At 38.3% G+C, this 16,163-nt stretch overlaps 1 protein-coding gene across 8 annotated transcripts in view; it reads right to left on the reverse strand.

Annotated features, from left to right (window-relative positions):
* The window catches only part of ANO4 (anoctamin 4), a 176,518-nt gene that overhangs the window by 93,050 nt on the left and 67,305 nt on the right, over positions 1 to 16,163 (reverse strand). For 5 of the 8 annotated variants that reach the window (XR_010027577.1, XM_063154796.1, XM_063154793.1 and 2 more), the window contains exons 3-5: positions 12,011 to 12,121; positions 6,526 to 6,662; positions 1,685 to 1,843 (exon numbers count right to left, since the gene is read on the reverse strand). Coding sequence is in view for 7 of the 8 variants with exons in the window: in XM_063154796.1 (XP_063010866.1) it covers positions 1,685 to 1,843; positions 6,526 to 6,662; positions 12,011 to 12,121 (407 nt within the window). In the remaining variant the exon portion in view is untranslated. The remainder of the gene's footprint in view (positions 1 to 1,684; positions 1,844 to 6,525; positions 6,663 to 12,010; positions 12,122 to 16,163) is intronic. The other 3 variants (XM_063154795.1, XM_063154799.1, XM_063154798.1) reach the window with 3 other exon arrangements.

The following is a 16,163-nucleotide window of genomic DNA, read 5'->3' on the forward strand; positions in this document are numbered from 1 at the left end:
ATCAGTAAGAAATAAAACTGCATGTCACTAGCAAAATAGAAACTGAAATGAATAATCAAATTGGCAGATCATTCATACAGCCTAGGCAGCAAAGTCCAAATAAATGATCCTGAAAGCCAGAAAAAGTCCTCTATAGCAAGCACTTAAATCATCAATTTGAAAAAGTTTTCAGCACAGAATGTTGCAATAAGTTTCATAATACTTAAAATATACAGTGATTTCATAGCTTTCACTGCTGGCCTTAGCACAGTTATAAATCTGCAAAAACCACAAAGTAGGAAAAAATTTATTTGAAACCATTAGACATATGTATTAATAGGGAGGATTCCTTCCCCATTTCTTTTCTACACTGCCCAAATTTTAGAGTTTTTGTCAGCATCTCTCCTGGTGGAAGCAGGGCAGAATTCTAGAATGTGAAGCTGAATAGCTGCAGCAACAGTCCCCTGTTCTTGAATGTTGGGTTACAAGTCCTATAGGCAGTAGCACATATACAGGAAATGTAATAATGAACAATCTCTGGCATTGAAAACATCTATCAATTACTGCACCACTGAAGACGATGATTTCCAGCTTATTTGAAGGAATAGTTTAGGGTAACTTTTGGTGGAACCAGTAAAATGCTCTTAATACACTTACGTACATCAGTACCCATGTTCAGTCAAAAACATTTAAACAAAAGAAACATTTTCATTTTTCTGTAAAGGCTTCCCCTTTTTCCTCCCTGGTGTTCTCCAAAGAACTGTGCATGTCAAGCCCACAGACAGAATATTTACACATGCACCAAAAATTCAGTGAAAGAAAGGGAGATAATGTGTAACACCTATATCCTGAAAATTCCTCTTCTGTTTCCATCAGTGGCAGTATGACAATGCATATTAGCATGAGTGTGAGTCCACTAGGCACAAATAAAAGAAAAACTAAGCAATAGCTGTTCAAGATGGAAGTGAGGCTTAAGCCCTGCTTAAGCGCATTATCAAAGTTTAAGGAAGATCATAGGCTTGGCAAAAGAGATATGGTCTCTTTAAACCTTGCTCCTGCTACCTAAAATATCAATACATTTTAGATATTTTGCATTCATTCCTACGCTCTTGTCCATAAAAGAGTATATCTTTTATTTAGGGCATTATATGGGAAATAACATAGATATAAATGATTCATATGTACTGCCCAATTATTTAAATGCTTAGGGTTAAGACAGAAGGAGAAACTTTAAGCTGTTTTCAAACTACTAAAATACTTCTCACGTTGCTTTGCCTAAGCTGACAGATAAAGGAAGGCAGGAATCTAGTTAGGTCTCTGGAAAGAGTACCAGGAGCCTCAGCAAATAGTGGAGCACGTAGCTAGAAGAAAATGTAGTGCAGAAATATGGATTGCACTCAGTAGAATTCAGGCCATTCAAACCCAGCACTTGTTTTTTGTATTGCACAGCACAACAGATGAAGTTCTGTGGCCTACTTGTGCACAAGGTTGAAAAAGATGACTGTAATGGCCTGTTTGGCCTTCAATCCCTGTGTCTGATTTTCCTTTAGGCTACACTTTTGCCCTGCTCTGGCCTATATTTAGGCATGCTTAAAAGCACTTTTCTACTGCTACAACAGAGTGAAGGAGTTTCAGAATAAACGAATCATACCCCCAGATTCTATATAACTTCAACATGAAAGTATTTTTAAGGAATATATCTTACTTCTTTTTCCATTTGGAGTCCTTCTGCTCTGATATTTCTCTCAAATACTTCCCTCTTCTCTGTCTGTGGATTAGATTTTCTATACACAAGGATGTAGTCAATCCGACATTTCCCATCTCTAAAATATAGTCCATTGGTTTTGTTCTTATCAGGTACTTCCTGCAAAGAGAAAACCAAGCATTTCAGTAATGTTAATTTTCCTTGATAATCGCTGCATTGCTGTTGGCATCATCAGTTTTCAGTACTACTCAACAGGAAAGATAAGGAATCTCAACAAGCTGTTCAAGTTTTAGGCTCTTCACATACAGTGCTTCTGATTTCATCTAAGATGAGCAAAGACTTCCCTACTTAAGGGGATCTCAGGGGGCATCAGGAGGTCTAAGAAAATGCTTGGACATATGGGGATGGGATAGGAGAGAATAGAAAACACAAGCCAACCCCCCTCCCCCACCACTCTCCAAAAGGTTAGGAATAATTTCTTATTTATAAAATAGAGCAGGGAATAGTGTTACTGAAGTGTAAATTTAAAATTAAGAACTTAGTATGGCTGAATGTCTTTGTACATGCGAAAAGAGTAACCATTAACATTGTCATTATGGTTTACTGTGGTGGCAAACACTACAACCTGGCACGGAGATTTTCATTACACAGACAACAATATGAAGATTCTGTGCTGACCTCACTATACCTCATCAAACTAACTACTGAATATTCCTTGCTTAAGGAACAGCTGAGGATGGATTTATTTGGAAAAAAATTATTGGTGTGTTGGTGTGGCAGCACATAAAATCAATAAAAGCAATAAATACTGTCTCTTTTCTTTATATATTAAAAAAGAAGCCTGTTCAAATGTTTGCTCTGACAGAGAAACACAACTTGATTTCACTGTTCATAAGAGGATGAACAGGTCACTCTCCTGAGATATAAAATACCAAACTACTGGTCTTTTTCCAGTAAGTCATGAGATGAAATTCTCTACAGATCCTCCCCACAATTTAACACTACTTCTACATTATACAAGTTCTGCCCAGGGTTTAAGCATTCACTTTCAGAGAAGTTGAAATTGCATGGCAGTTAGCAATGGTTGGAGCAATGGTCTCATACAGGAAATGTACCCTGTGAAGGATACATGGGAACAAAGAGCACTCCCTCTGAGCAGTATAAAGGGCAGGGACCTTCAGGAACTTCAAGATCAGTCCAGCTTTAAGCTGAAGGGAAGGTTAAGATAATTTACCTCTGTTTTTCCAAAACTCACTCTGCTATTCCTGACAAAACCAGCCCTGCCCTATAATACAGAATCAAGTCTCTGAAAAGAAAAAAAAAAAAAGAATATTTTGACTTTCACATCTGGGGGAAGGAGGGCATTTACAAATACTTTCCCCATAAAATAATTGCTTCTGAATTTAAATCACAAAGTGAACATTATAATAGGAAAAATTATTTTTACAGGAAAACCCCCCAAAACAATTTTCCAATTCAAAGAGTTTAGTATATGCTATCTTTCTAATTCTCAGCAAGCATTTTGACTAAATGGAAAAACCAATGAAAGCATCCCAAATGTCCCATCCCCTTGGTACATCCAGTTCCCTAAAGGAAGAAAGGAATTTTTTAAACATTCTTTCATTACAGTGTCTAACTCTTGACACAACTTAGGGCAGACTTGATACAGTGGAACAGTTCTTAGAGCCCAAAAAGAAGGCAAGAAAAAGGATTTAATCTCTAAGGAAAAAACAGTAGCAAACTATTTATATCTATACTGCATATCATGCTGATAAATGATATTATCAAGATAGGAGAAGTGTTTTTCATAGAACATTAAATGTGAAAACAGCTCAGGAGACACATTTTATCTTTTTCCACTAAAAATCTCTGTTGAGAATACATAAAAAAAGCCCTAACAGCCCCAAGGGTATTTAAGGTTATTTAAATAAAGGAAGGGTGTTGCAGGAGATTTAGAGGCTGTGGGTCAGCTTGGTGGTCCTGTTGTGATTTCTAACCCTCCTGGCAAGCCTCTTGTTCAGTAGTCAGAGTCAATATGTGGTTTTAGTGTAATAGGAAAGGAGCTGCAGAGCAAAACAATCCATGCTGAGGATCTGCTGTGTATGCTATGTAAACTTAAGGGCTCACTTTGGGCCCACTGTAATCTGATCTGAAGGACTCACTGGATTTACATCCATAAGGAATGCAGGTTTAAAATCCTGCACTGCTCTGGACCACAAAGAAATCATGGGTAGGGGGAACTGAGAGATCCACTTCAAATGCACACTCCTCATCTGAACTCAGACCCATCCTGAGAGTGCCTTAAGGAGTGTGCCCTTCTCTGCATGCAGGAGTGACTCCACTGGAAAAATTGATTTGCCTCTTCCTAAGTTTCTTCTTTCTCTGAAAAAAATTGGTTTTCCCTGCACTCATCAGTGAATGCAAAACCTTATACTAAAGAGTACCTATGAGATTCAGCCAAGGGATTTGGCTTGCTGGACTTCAAGTATGACTGCTGGGGACAATTACCTCTCTTGGGCTTGTGAAACACTACCAGCTACAGTACTGTAATTTTTCTCTCAGAAAGGCAGCTTGGGCATCCTTATCTGTACTTAAAGATCCTTTTCAATTTAGGAGCACTGTGTCAAAGCCAGACTGATAAACCCTATTAGACTGTTATAGCCTCTGGGAAGGAACCCTTTCTCTGGCTCTCTGTTACAGACTCTAAGGCAACTTTATAGACTGAGTCTGGACTTTCAAGAACTCTTGAGGATCTAACATGATACTGAGACAGTCAGGGCTGGTTCAGCAGTGTCAACTTCAGGGCTTGTGCATCATCCAAGCATTGTAATACTCTGGCTTATGCTATGCCGGACAGAAACTTGTCCTATCTTCCTCCAGATATTGCATCTCCCTTACCTGTGTAACAAAATCAAAATTCAGTTTTCCTAAACAGAGGAAGAAAAAACATATAGCACTAGATCTGACTGGTTTTTGGTGAAAGAGTGGTGCAGTCATGTATGTCAAACCTCCATTCTTTCATCTAAAAAAGGATGCTGGAAGAAAGTAGAAGAGTGAAGACTTCACTCTAACAAGAAGCTCAGCATTTCTGTCTATCTTTATGACTGTGCTGTAATACAATATGTGTTGTATAATTTGCACTTGTTTTCCAAGGAATACAGCAGTTTTTATATTCTCGGGTGCTCAGCTGGGAACCATCAGCATTCAGACATGACTCATATACATGCATATGCTAGGGGAGCTTTAGGGCGAGGGGCTTACCCACACATATCCATACAAACCATACATACATCTGAACAGTGTATCTTTTCCTTCCAGAATTCAGCAGGGACCAAGTACTTTGAAACTCTTTGGTAGGCTGCAGCATCCCTTAAGTCCCATTAAGACTTTTAATTTTCACCTTTTTTTTCCCCATCTTACACCTTATGTGAACTACATTGCTGTTTTCCTCAAAAAGACCCCTTAAATCTGTTCATATTCCTCAAAGGTTTCCCTTTCCCTTAAAAAAAAATCAAAAAAGAACACATCTAAGAGAAAAAAAAAATGTTTTGAGGTATCGTTTTTTCAATATTATTACATTAAAAGCAGCATGATGATCCTTCAGATCATTTTATGTTATTTTTTTCCTCTTTAACTTACAAAAGATGTGTGCCTTTCACCTGTTCCTTTGTGTTACAGACCATATGGTACATAGTCCCAAAATGCAACATGGGACTATCGTGTCAGATTTGCCTATTAGGGTGCAAGCAGGCAAAGAGAGTCCTTTGTACATTGTACAGGAAGCTAAGGAAGAGCTATGATTAAAGAAGATGAAATTGTGAGCAAGGTCAAACATATTCAGGGTGCCCTGAATTTTGTTGCTTTAATTATCTGTCTAAACATTCGAGGAGTGCAGCTCTCTATGGGCTGAATTTCTAGAACAAAGAAAATCTCTGTCTCTCTCCTTAGCAGTGTTGCACAAAAGAATTTGCACCACAAAACCCTCTAGCTCTTGAAAAAGATAATCTCTAATTGCCTCTTCTAAACTCTATCAAAACTAGTAAACAAAAGACGGTCAGTGCAGGGCCCTCAGCAATGTCCTGTGGTTTTCCACTCTTTATAAATTACTAGCGTGGTCTCTGCCAGTTCTGATCTGTTCCAGTCAGCCCTCTGCCAAAAATTCCTCAGGAAATCTTGCAGGTAACATCAGACCAGTCCAGAAAGGTGCCTAGATATAGCTCCATTCCTGAGGTGGAGGAAGGGAGAAAAGTCCCTGGTCCCTTCACTTGCTGGGGAAACAACCATAACATCCATGGGTGTCAGGGCAGTGGGAGGCAAAATTAAAGGGCATATTGTTCCTTTCTTCATAAAAGGCACAGGAAGAAATTAAGATCCAAATTTTCATCATGGGTCCATGACACTTTGACTGCTTTAGGACAGATTTTAAAAGGGATTATGTTCTCTGAATCACTATTATGCACCATCAGGTGATAATTTTTCCTCATTGGAAGAGAATGTGTCTCATAACTGACACCCAATGCTTCTCATGGGAGTTGTAGATAAATCCCCTCTACACTCTTTCCTCTTAAAGGATGGATATAGGGAAAATTTTTCCAGCATTTTCAGAAGCATTGAAGCCTTAGATTAGTATAGATATTTCACTGAGAGTGCATGAAATCAAAACTTTTGAATTTGAGATATTTTGTAATTCAGCATTATAATCTTAGAATGGGAAACCAGTTCTCATGGGAATGATTAGACACAATTTGATGTAGAGAATGAGATTTTAATCCAATTACATTTATTACATCTTTATAATGGGCATGAATAAATATTGTTTTAATAATTCTGTGTGTCCTTACCTCTCCCACAACTTCCAGCCTGCTGGCATCGTCAGAAGTACTGGTCAAGTTACCATGGTGAAGCAGGGAATCATCATCTTTGGAAGGGCTGTTCACACCTTCTAACTCATCAAAAAAAATGTTGACATCCTTAGCTACTAAAAAACAAAAATAAAAATATGCATTCAAATCACCACTGAACCAAATGAAGACAGCAAGTGTAACCCATCAATAATTTCACTTTTTAGTTCTGGTATAATTATATACTATTTAATCTTAAAATCTGATGAGTCTTGTTGGAATGCTTTCTTTATCAATGTGCCACATAAAGATTTAGGACACCACAACGCCCCTCTGATGAAAAATAAGCAATCTGCTGTCACAATAAAACAGCCATAGCTATCTTCTCAGCTTCTTTTGAGGCAAATGGCTTAAATGACTAGCTTCTGGACTGGTATTGTCTCTGGAAGTTTTTTAGGAGGCAGATTTTTAACCTACTGTACAAAGTGTGACGTCAAGTTGTACAGACCTGTGGGGCAGCCAGAGGCAGAAAGCCTTAAATAAATACTGTTTCTTGAAAGGCATTGAGTAAACAAACCTGGGCAGATATTCCTCTTTTCACAGTTTGGCATGTTTTGATGCATATAAATCTGACACTTTCAGATCCACCTACCACACAGCCCTCAGTCTTGAAGCAATTGCTTACATCTACAGATTTAAGCTGTGGTAAACCAACCCTGATGAAAAGTAATAAAAAGTATAGATATTAAGCTCTGGAGTAACTGCCAGATGGGAGGAGCAGGGCAGGCAGGTTCACTCTGCACTCCATGCACTACAGGTCTGGTGAAAAACCTGATGAAGAGATGTGTGCCAGGAGAAGAGAAATGCCTTAGCTGAGAATCACTAAAAACGCTTCAGCTGTGGATGGACTTTAGCTCTCCAATTTCATGCCTCATAGACAAAATCCAAAATTATAAAAGTAGAGTTATAACTGTTAGAAGGCACCTCCAAAGGTCCTAGCTACTGAGCCTCTTCCACTGACTACAGTGGGAGCAAATATCTAATAATCTTGACAGAAATTAGTCTAACCCCATATCCTTATTCGCATTTCTTGCAAGCTTGACTGACTTTTAGAATCATTGTTCTTTTGTGCAATAAACTCCTGTTGCTTTTGCTTGTCCTCAGTTCCCCTAATTTAGTGACAGGCAATTGTAATTCCTGTTGGTGAGAATCTATAGTAACAGTCAAAATGCTCTAATTGCTGGCAGCATCTTAGTTCCATTTCCAACTACTGGCTGCAGGTGTAAAAATCCATTCCCCCACTGTGGAGAGACTGGATAGCTGCCAGAAATTAACAGCCACTAACTGTTCCCAGTGATCATGAACATTTTGTGACCTCCTTTTCACCTTTCCCTTCTTCAGGGGTCATAGCCCAATTTCAGAGTCCTCTTAAAAAAATCGCTGATGATACCAACTCCCCAGTCTCTGCAGGTGGCCTATTTTTCATGCTCACAAGCAGGAGAGTCTTACCCATAATATTCATCCTTAAAACCGACATATGTTGCAATTTAAATATACTACTCTTTCCCTGTCAATCATGAGCATGGAGAAAAGTTTTCTTCCTTTTTGTACGTGTCATTTAGAGCATCTAAAGTCTATTATTACATCTGTAGGCAATAAAAAAAGAAAACCCTATCAGAATATTCAAGAATCCTTCATCTTCATTTTCATGCATAAAATAGGGACAAGGTTAATGAAAGACATTGTATTCTTAACTACAAGAGTTTTGTTTGGAAAATGGCTAAAAGTTCCAGCAACAACAGAGAAGTCCTCATGTCCAAATAATAGGCTAATGTGCTAAGCTAAGCACCATAGTTTGTAAGAGAGATTCTGAGTTTCTGGTCTTGTTTAGTTATATATGATGAAAGCCTGCAGCTCCTCAGTGTCCTAAGGGAAATCACAGAGACTTTAGGAGGCTTAAAAGGCTACAAAGAGATTCCAATTTGTAGCACAGGTAGCAGTAATATTGCAGATTTTTCTCCCACCTTCATTCATTTCAGTCCACAAAAACCATACTAGAGATGCTTATAAAAGGGAGGTGAACTGCCACAACAAACCACAGCACAGCCCAACCTCATGTTCTTCACTGTCCCTACTCTTTCAAAAGTCACAACTAGAAACATTCCACCCCATCAGATAATAATGTGGATGTAGATCATGACCAGATTTTGCACACATGTTCATATGAAAAAAATAAATCTCAGTATTCAAGAGAAAGAATAACTGAAACAGAAAGCATTTTGAATTACTTGAACTTCACTTGAAATGAAACCCATCAGTGCCTCCATGATGGTGACACTTGAATCTGTGTATGGTTAAAACCTCAGTATAATCTGAAAATAACTGTGGAAAAAAACCCAAAAAACAATTAGACAGGTAAGCTTTCTGAAGATTATTCAAGATACATTTATCTGTTGCAGACAGCATCAATGAAAGCTGTAAAAATGAAAGTTTTGCCTGTTCGTTGTACCCGAGGGAATTGAAACTATCTTTGTTCTGACATTATCACTGCTTTGGTATAAAAGATATGGCCTCTGGGTTACTAGAATTGCTGCTTCTTGAAGTGCTGCTAATGCTTTGGGTTGCAAAATTCGTAGTTTTTAAGTGGATGTTTTGAAATACAGAGTTTGGTGTGTATGACAGTGAATGTGTCAGTAGCCTAGAAACACAGAATTACTGGATTATCCTGAGGACTTGTGAGGAGCCAAAAAAAATATCTGATTTTAAGATAATTTTAAGACACAATCCATCTCAGCAGTGAAGAAGTTGTGGAAGCAACTCTCATCTGGTTAGTGAAATTAGGTACCAGGACTTGTTCAGATTGCCTGCAGTGGAAAATTGTTTATATCAGAGATACACAGACAACTGGCATGTTGGTTGGTCACTACAGAAAATATGGGCCCCCAACATTTGCTGAGATAATTTTTCTACCCTAAGTCTCCTTATATTCTTAAAAATACGTTAATAAAATACTGTTCCACAAAATTAAATAGATAATTTATATAGCAATTCCTGTTTGCTTTACAATAGTAATGGTGATGGTACTTCCAACAAAACTCTCCTGCTGCTTGTAGGTTGCTCAGCCTTTCCACTCCACGGGACTGAACACCTCCATAGCCAAATGTTGTTAAAAGGATGATCAGGGCTCCATCTTTCTTGTCCCCCTCAGACCCTGATGTGCTTATACCCACAAATGTCCTTAACAGAATGATATATAAAGGCTTCATTATATACATAAATGTTATCTGGGAGACAGACTGCTGCTACTGTACAGTATTTTTAAGCAGTGAAATTTAACAGGAATACAGAGCAGCACATGCATTGCTGAAGGAGATATTAAGAATTCTCCCTCTGGTTTTAGATCAGCTTAAATATGCAAACTCTTTTCTCCCCCTCATGCTCTATTTTCAAAAAAAAAAAAATTAAAATTACTTGATAATTCAGAATCCTTTGAAGAATAAAAGAAAAAAAAAGTGGGTATACAAATATTTTTTATCCCAAATATAGTAGAACTACATATTCTGGAAATTGGATGCTGATAAATTCTGAGCAGGAGTCCACACACCATCTCAGTGGGTCCACAAGTCGCTTCAGATCAAGATGCTGATATAAAGTAGGACTCAAAAAACAAGAGAACTCTTTTAACTCTCTGAAGGTAGATGCTGAAACTGAAGTGCCGACAAATAAGAACTTTCATTAAAAACTGGGACCTGCCTATGTTATAGTGTGAGAAGATGGAAACATGCTCAGAGTCATGCTTCTGTTCATTGTCATTTTATGAGCAGAAGTCCCACCAAGCCATCAAGTATACTCTCACTTCGGATAATACTAGCTGAAGATCAATACTCCAAGCTTATTTTAGCAAGAAAAAAAAAATATTTGGTTTCTAAAAGCATCATTCAATGCTAAAACCTGGGAATAAAAGTAACATTGACTGTTTAGAGCAACCACCCTAGAGGGAATATTTAGATATGTTTATCCCAATTAGATGGGATTTGCAACAGACTGCAGGTGACAACATCCCCCATGGCACACAATAAGCCTCTGCAAAGTGGGTTGTACAGAATTCCTTCTGTCTTTGATGAAGGAGATGTAGCTAAAGGACATAGAGGTTAATTTCCCAACAGCACCTGTGCCTAGATAAAGAAAAAACACTCTCTCCCAGGCTGTAAAAGCTCCATGCTTCTCAAATGGCTTGCGAATAATCCATAAATCAAAATGTTAATTCTTGAAACACTCCCAGATTAAATTGCTTCTTCATGTTTAACCCTCTTGTCTATTCACCTCTGAAAGACTTTGCAGTGCCTTTTCAGCCTCTCCAGTCTGCATCCTGACTGCCCCCAGGCCTAAATCTGGGCTGTGCTGGTGTGGAGAAGGGAGAAGACAAAACCTCACAATAAGATTTCTGATGGGAAAAGCTTTTTACATCAGAAAACGTGGAATTAATCCTAAACCTGTAGCTTAAGTAATAAGATGATTCAATTTCAAATTATTACCTCCATTATCTAACCTGAGCATTTTCCTTCCTCCCCCAAACTACTACTACCACTAAACAGCCTGATTCTACCACTGTGTGGTTCCTTAGTCATGTGGCAAATATGAGGCAGAGTCTGGGTTTTTATACATTCTTATTCATCCTTTAGCACTCTAAAATGCAAGCTGCTGTTTCTCACTCTAGGAAGTTGCTATACCAAACACCCAGTTTAAAATCAAACTGGAAAATAAGGAGGCCAGGAAGCCATGGCTTGCATTTTGACTCTCAGCCTGCATAAGAATTTCAAACTATTAGGAAAAATTCTCAAAATTCCAGATTTTACTGGATTCCAGAATTGCATCTGTCTTGGGTAGCGGGGGTGTCTTCCACTGTTATTAACAAGAGTAGCTCTACTTCTAGCACAAGTGTTGAGATCATTCCACAGTTGGACTTAAGAAGGGTGAACCAATTAATTCTTAGTCCACAACCCATTACACATACAAAGAGATAATTCTGTGCAGCATCTAAGACACAACCTCATGACTCTCCCAAAAAATACCGGCTGCAAAAATGTGAATACAGCCCAAAACTTTGGAAGAACTGGAACTTCAAATCCACTATTCAAACCCCAACTGCAGCATTTTAATAATATTGTTAGTTCACACAGCTGCTCAGGAGTGCAAAGCATTGAATAAACTACCAGGAATCATCTTATTTCTGATTATGACTGCATAGAAAATATATACTGCTGGAATCCTTTGGCACACAGCAATTCAAATCTTTCAATGACTTCTCTGATAGTAAAAGATTACTTACTAGCCTCCAATAATCCATTGAACTTCCTGAGAGATTTTAATAATAGATACTTATCATTCAGTTCATCACTTTGTGTCTGCCTTCAGTCATAATTTCAATACATCTCAATTGAATCTTCTACTGTAAACACAATTTTGCATCCAAGGAAGAACTTACTTTCTTGAATTGCATTAAGAATTTCTGAAAAGTCCACATCTGTCTTCTGCATGTCTGGCTTTATCCATATTTGCGTTTCCAGCTGGTTAACCTGCAAATCCTCTCTTCCTTCTGAAGAAATTGAAGAGATTGATGGGGTTTGTGACAGTGCAGTAGAAAATCCAGCCAAGGGCTTCAGGTGAGGAAACATACACATTGAATGAAGGTATTTCCAATTTTCCTCCTTAGCAGAACCAAATTTTCTTCAAACCAAGGAGCTTCAGATAGAACATGGACTGACTTAAAGCTAAATAGAATGAGACAACAACATTCTCTGCTATCTGCAACGGTGCAGAGTCACCAGTGGCAAGTCCCTCATTCAGGTGACCATTGCTGCCATGCCATGAGCATCACCTCGCCATACCATCTATGAAACCAGTTCCCAAATGTGAAAACAAACAAGAGATGTTGTTACAAATGACACAGGAAAAAACAGACTAAAACAAAACACACACACAAAGTAAGTTGCAAGACAGAAAACAGTCATTAGGACAAAAAGAGCATGGACAGCACATTTCAGATGCGGGGCACTGCAAGATCTTGTATGCCAACCTGGTGGCATGACATAGCCTGGGAAGGAGTCCAGCACTGGAGTCCATTTCAAATGGATTCTCATTGGTATGTAATGGTTCTGTTTAAAAGCATTGTAGAATAAAAACTTATTCTGGTGGGTCACAATTTCAAATCTATTTACACACAAAAATAGGCACAAGATTTGCCCATTTCGGTGCTCTTTCAACATTAGCAAAGAAAGCAGGAAATTTTGAAAACAGAGAAAGGTGGCTGCATATTGAGAGCAGACAGAAAATGGCCAAACAGGCACAAGATGCTGGCTACAGGGTATTTGGATACAGACAGAGAGAAAGAGGGAACTACTGGGAATACCTCTGGTTTTTGAAGATTAGCAGGAAAACCTTTCACAAAGACATCTGTTAGACATGATGCTCTTGAGTACCTAAAGCACAGAGTTAGCAAAGACCTTCAGTGGTCAGGGTGATATCTGGGGAAGGAATTCATGGCAAAAAGGCCGAGGTAGAAGAACAAAACTTCAGGTCATTCAGGTTACTGTGCTTCACTAGAAGCTATCACTCATGCTTTGGAAAGAAGCATTTTCCTTTCATCTACAGGCTGCCTATAGCAAGATGCCCTTATTGTGAATTCTGAGCTAGCCCATTGTATTTTCCCCTTCTCCTTGCCAAATTACTATCTCACGACTGCCTTGATGGGAGCGACAAATAATATTCCTAGGCACAAAATTACTCAAAAGTGCTTTAGAGGCCCTTCTTCACTTTTTGGAGTACAGATCTCAAAATAGGTACACTTTGACCAGCTTCATCCTTTATTATTTTTCAGTGTTAAAATATTAAAAATTAAAATTATCTCGTGCTTGCTTCAGCATATTCTTTTGTTCCACAGCAAAGATTCACTGTTAACATCAGAGACAACTCCCCTTGTAGATTCCTGCAAAGCAATCTGTCATAGCAGCAGCAGGAGTCAGCATTTAATGATGTACAACAAAGAGAATTTCTTAAGTGAGACAACTGATTATTCATACAATATCAGCCTCAGGAAATCTGCAGATGACCTCAGAGATGAGAGGCTAAGATTTGCCCCAAAAGAGATTTCTAAGGCCCTAGAAAAAGTACTGCAACTGCTGAAAAATACATACAAATATGACAGAAATAGAAAAGTAATCAATGGATAGCAATTCATTTAAGCAGCTTTGCAAATGATATCATTCTGTTTCTTCTTAAATACTCAGGTGCTACTTTTAACACCATTTCATACTTGCATCCTCATATCCAAGAACCTTTGTTCTGCACTTCAACCCTAGTTAGAGGAAATTAATGACAATATGGACAAATATAAAATACTCTTTCTTCCCTCAAGTCCTCCATCCTTGTTACATTTAAGTTGCTGTTCCTCAGAAGAGATGAAGGTAGCAGGATCCCTGCAGCACTCCAGCAGATCTGAACTAACTGGGCCAGGGAGAAAGGGAGTGGCAGTCACCTATGGAGGACCCAAAGTGCTGATATCTGAGGGACTATCTAACCATAGACCTGTTAATAAAATTAAACTCTTGGAGAATGTACTGACTGACTTCAAAGCCCCTCTTTAAATAGCTTTAAATAGCTGACTTCAAAGCCCCTCTTTAAATAACAAACCCAAAATGCCTAGGAAGTGATCAGAAAATGACCAGCCTAAACCTGATTGTATTTCAGACAATGAACTCAAGACAATTTTGCTGCATTAGAATTTCCTCTCCTGTATTCGATCCACTTGCAGTATAGGGAGCTTTCAGCAACACACAGAAATGACAGTGTTCTATACTTGTCTGATTCCCAGTAACTTTAATATCTGGCCTCACTGCACAGGTATCAGATTAACAGCGTCCAGTCTGATTTCAGTCAAAATTGTAGGGGTAATCTTCTACTAATCATTTGTGATAAAACACACAGCTAATTACAAACTTGCCTTCACCAACACAAGGGAAAAAAAATATCTACCAACAGCATAGCTTTTATATTAGGGGTTTCAACAATTCTTTCTTCTCCCATGACCTTAATTATGTCAATAAAGACTTGAATTAGGGCACTTGGGCTTCTATTCTCCCTCTCTGTCAGCATCTACTATTCACGTGGGACTACTGCATTTTTTTAGCTGAGAGAAACATCACCTATGTGGTGGGCTGTGGACTGGCCAAATTAATGATTTCTGGCTTGTTGTCAGACAGAGGTTTTAAACCAGCAGCTCTTTGGAAAAAGCCACAGTGACCTCACCCATGTTCCAGAGATTTATTTTCTTTGCCTTACCACAGATCTTCAATACTACATGCAAAGACAGTATCTGATGCCACTGTTGCTATTGATGGATCACTCACCTGCCTTTAGCATTTCCTTCTTGCTTTAGCAGCTGCTGATTTATGTTTTATCAATTACATATCCCACTGAGTAAAATCTAAGCAATATTGTCTGAGACGATGGTAAGGACTCTCTTTCCACAGAAGTATGAGAAATAGACACATACAAAAGTGAAGTAAATATTAGATTTAAAAAATTTATGTTTTTTCTTTTGTAAAGATCAGTCTCAAATTTTTCTCAGCTTATTGAGACTTTCTAGGTCAACTGAAATAATATTTTAAATTAACTCATGGCACTCCTCTGATTTACTTATTGATGCATAAAGTTGTGCATAAACTAACATACTTTTTCTTTTATTTGTCTTGTAGGGTCCCAATTAATTAGGTTAGGAAAATAAACAAGATTTTTAAAAGACTTAATTTTAGAAGCTAAATGAGAAGGCTTGTTCTCAGTCAGAATTTTAACATACTTCTAAATATAAAAATGACCAAATGTGTCAGAGAAGCAATTTGTGTACCAGCATAGTTAATACAGTACTGATGTTAAACAAGGGCATTCCAACTTGTAGTGAAAGAGATTTTGCCATCACCCTCTAAGAGGGTGATACTTAGCAAGAGCAAATATAATTCTCACGTGGGCAGGTTTGTTTTGCTACACTAAGTACTGCATGTAAGTTCTACAGAGAAGTTGTTCCTTCTTAGCAGACCCTTTAAAGCAAGCTGAAAGCTGCTGTGCATGGTGCTCTTTTCACTCTAGGCCAACCCATGTCAGCAAGGGATAAAGAATCATCCCTTCAGGCATATTTTTTATTGGCTTCTTCCTGCAAGTTCTCAGCAGATCATCTGCATCAAAAGCAGAGTTTCAAGGGGAAACTGCATTAAGCATTTCCTATACATGTTAGTCAGGGGTCTGCATGTGTGTGCACAGCACAGCTTTACTGCTCTCAGCTCTGGCACTTCTCATGTCTGTGACAGGAGTGGAAACAAAATGCACAGCACAGCAGCCCTTCCCAGGACCTGCGCCATGACTGCACTGGACAGCACAACTGCAACTGATGAAAACCATTTTTGGTTCAATTATTGCTTCAGAAAAAACCACAAGCTGTTCTATGAGTCATAGAATGTATGCAAATATATATTAATATACACATGTCTTCCTAGCAATATAAAGTTGGCTTGAAAGCAGTAGCTCAGAGATAGATAATTATTTCATTAAGTGGAAGGCTGATGTGTCAGTCTTTCAAGTCTTTCAGA

The sequence above is a fragment of the Melospiza melodia genome, chromosome 4 (genome assembly GCF_035770615.1).
Source record: "Melospiza melodia melodia isolate bMelMel2 chromosome 4, bMelMel2.pri, whole genome shotgun sequence".
NCBI classification, from domain to species: Eukaryota; Metazoa; Chordata; class Aves; order Passeriformes; family Passerellidae; genus Melospiza; species Melospiza melodia.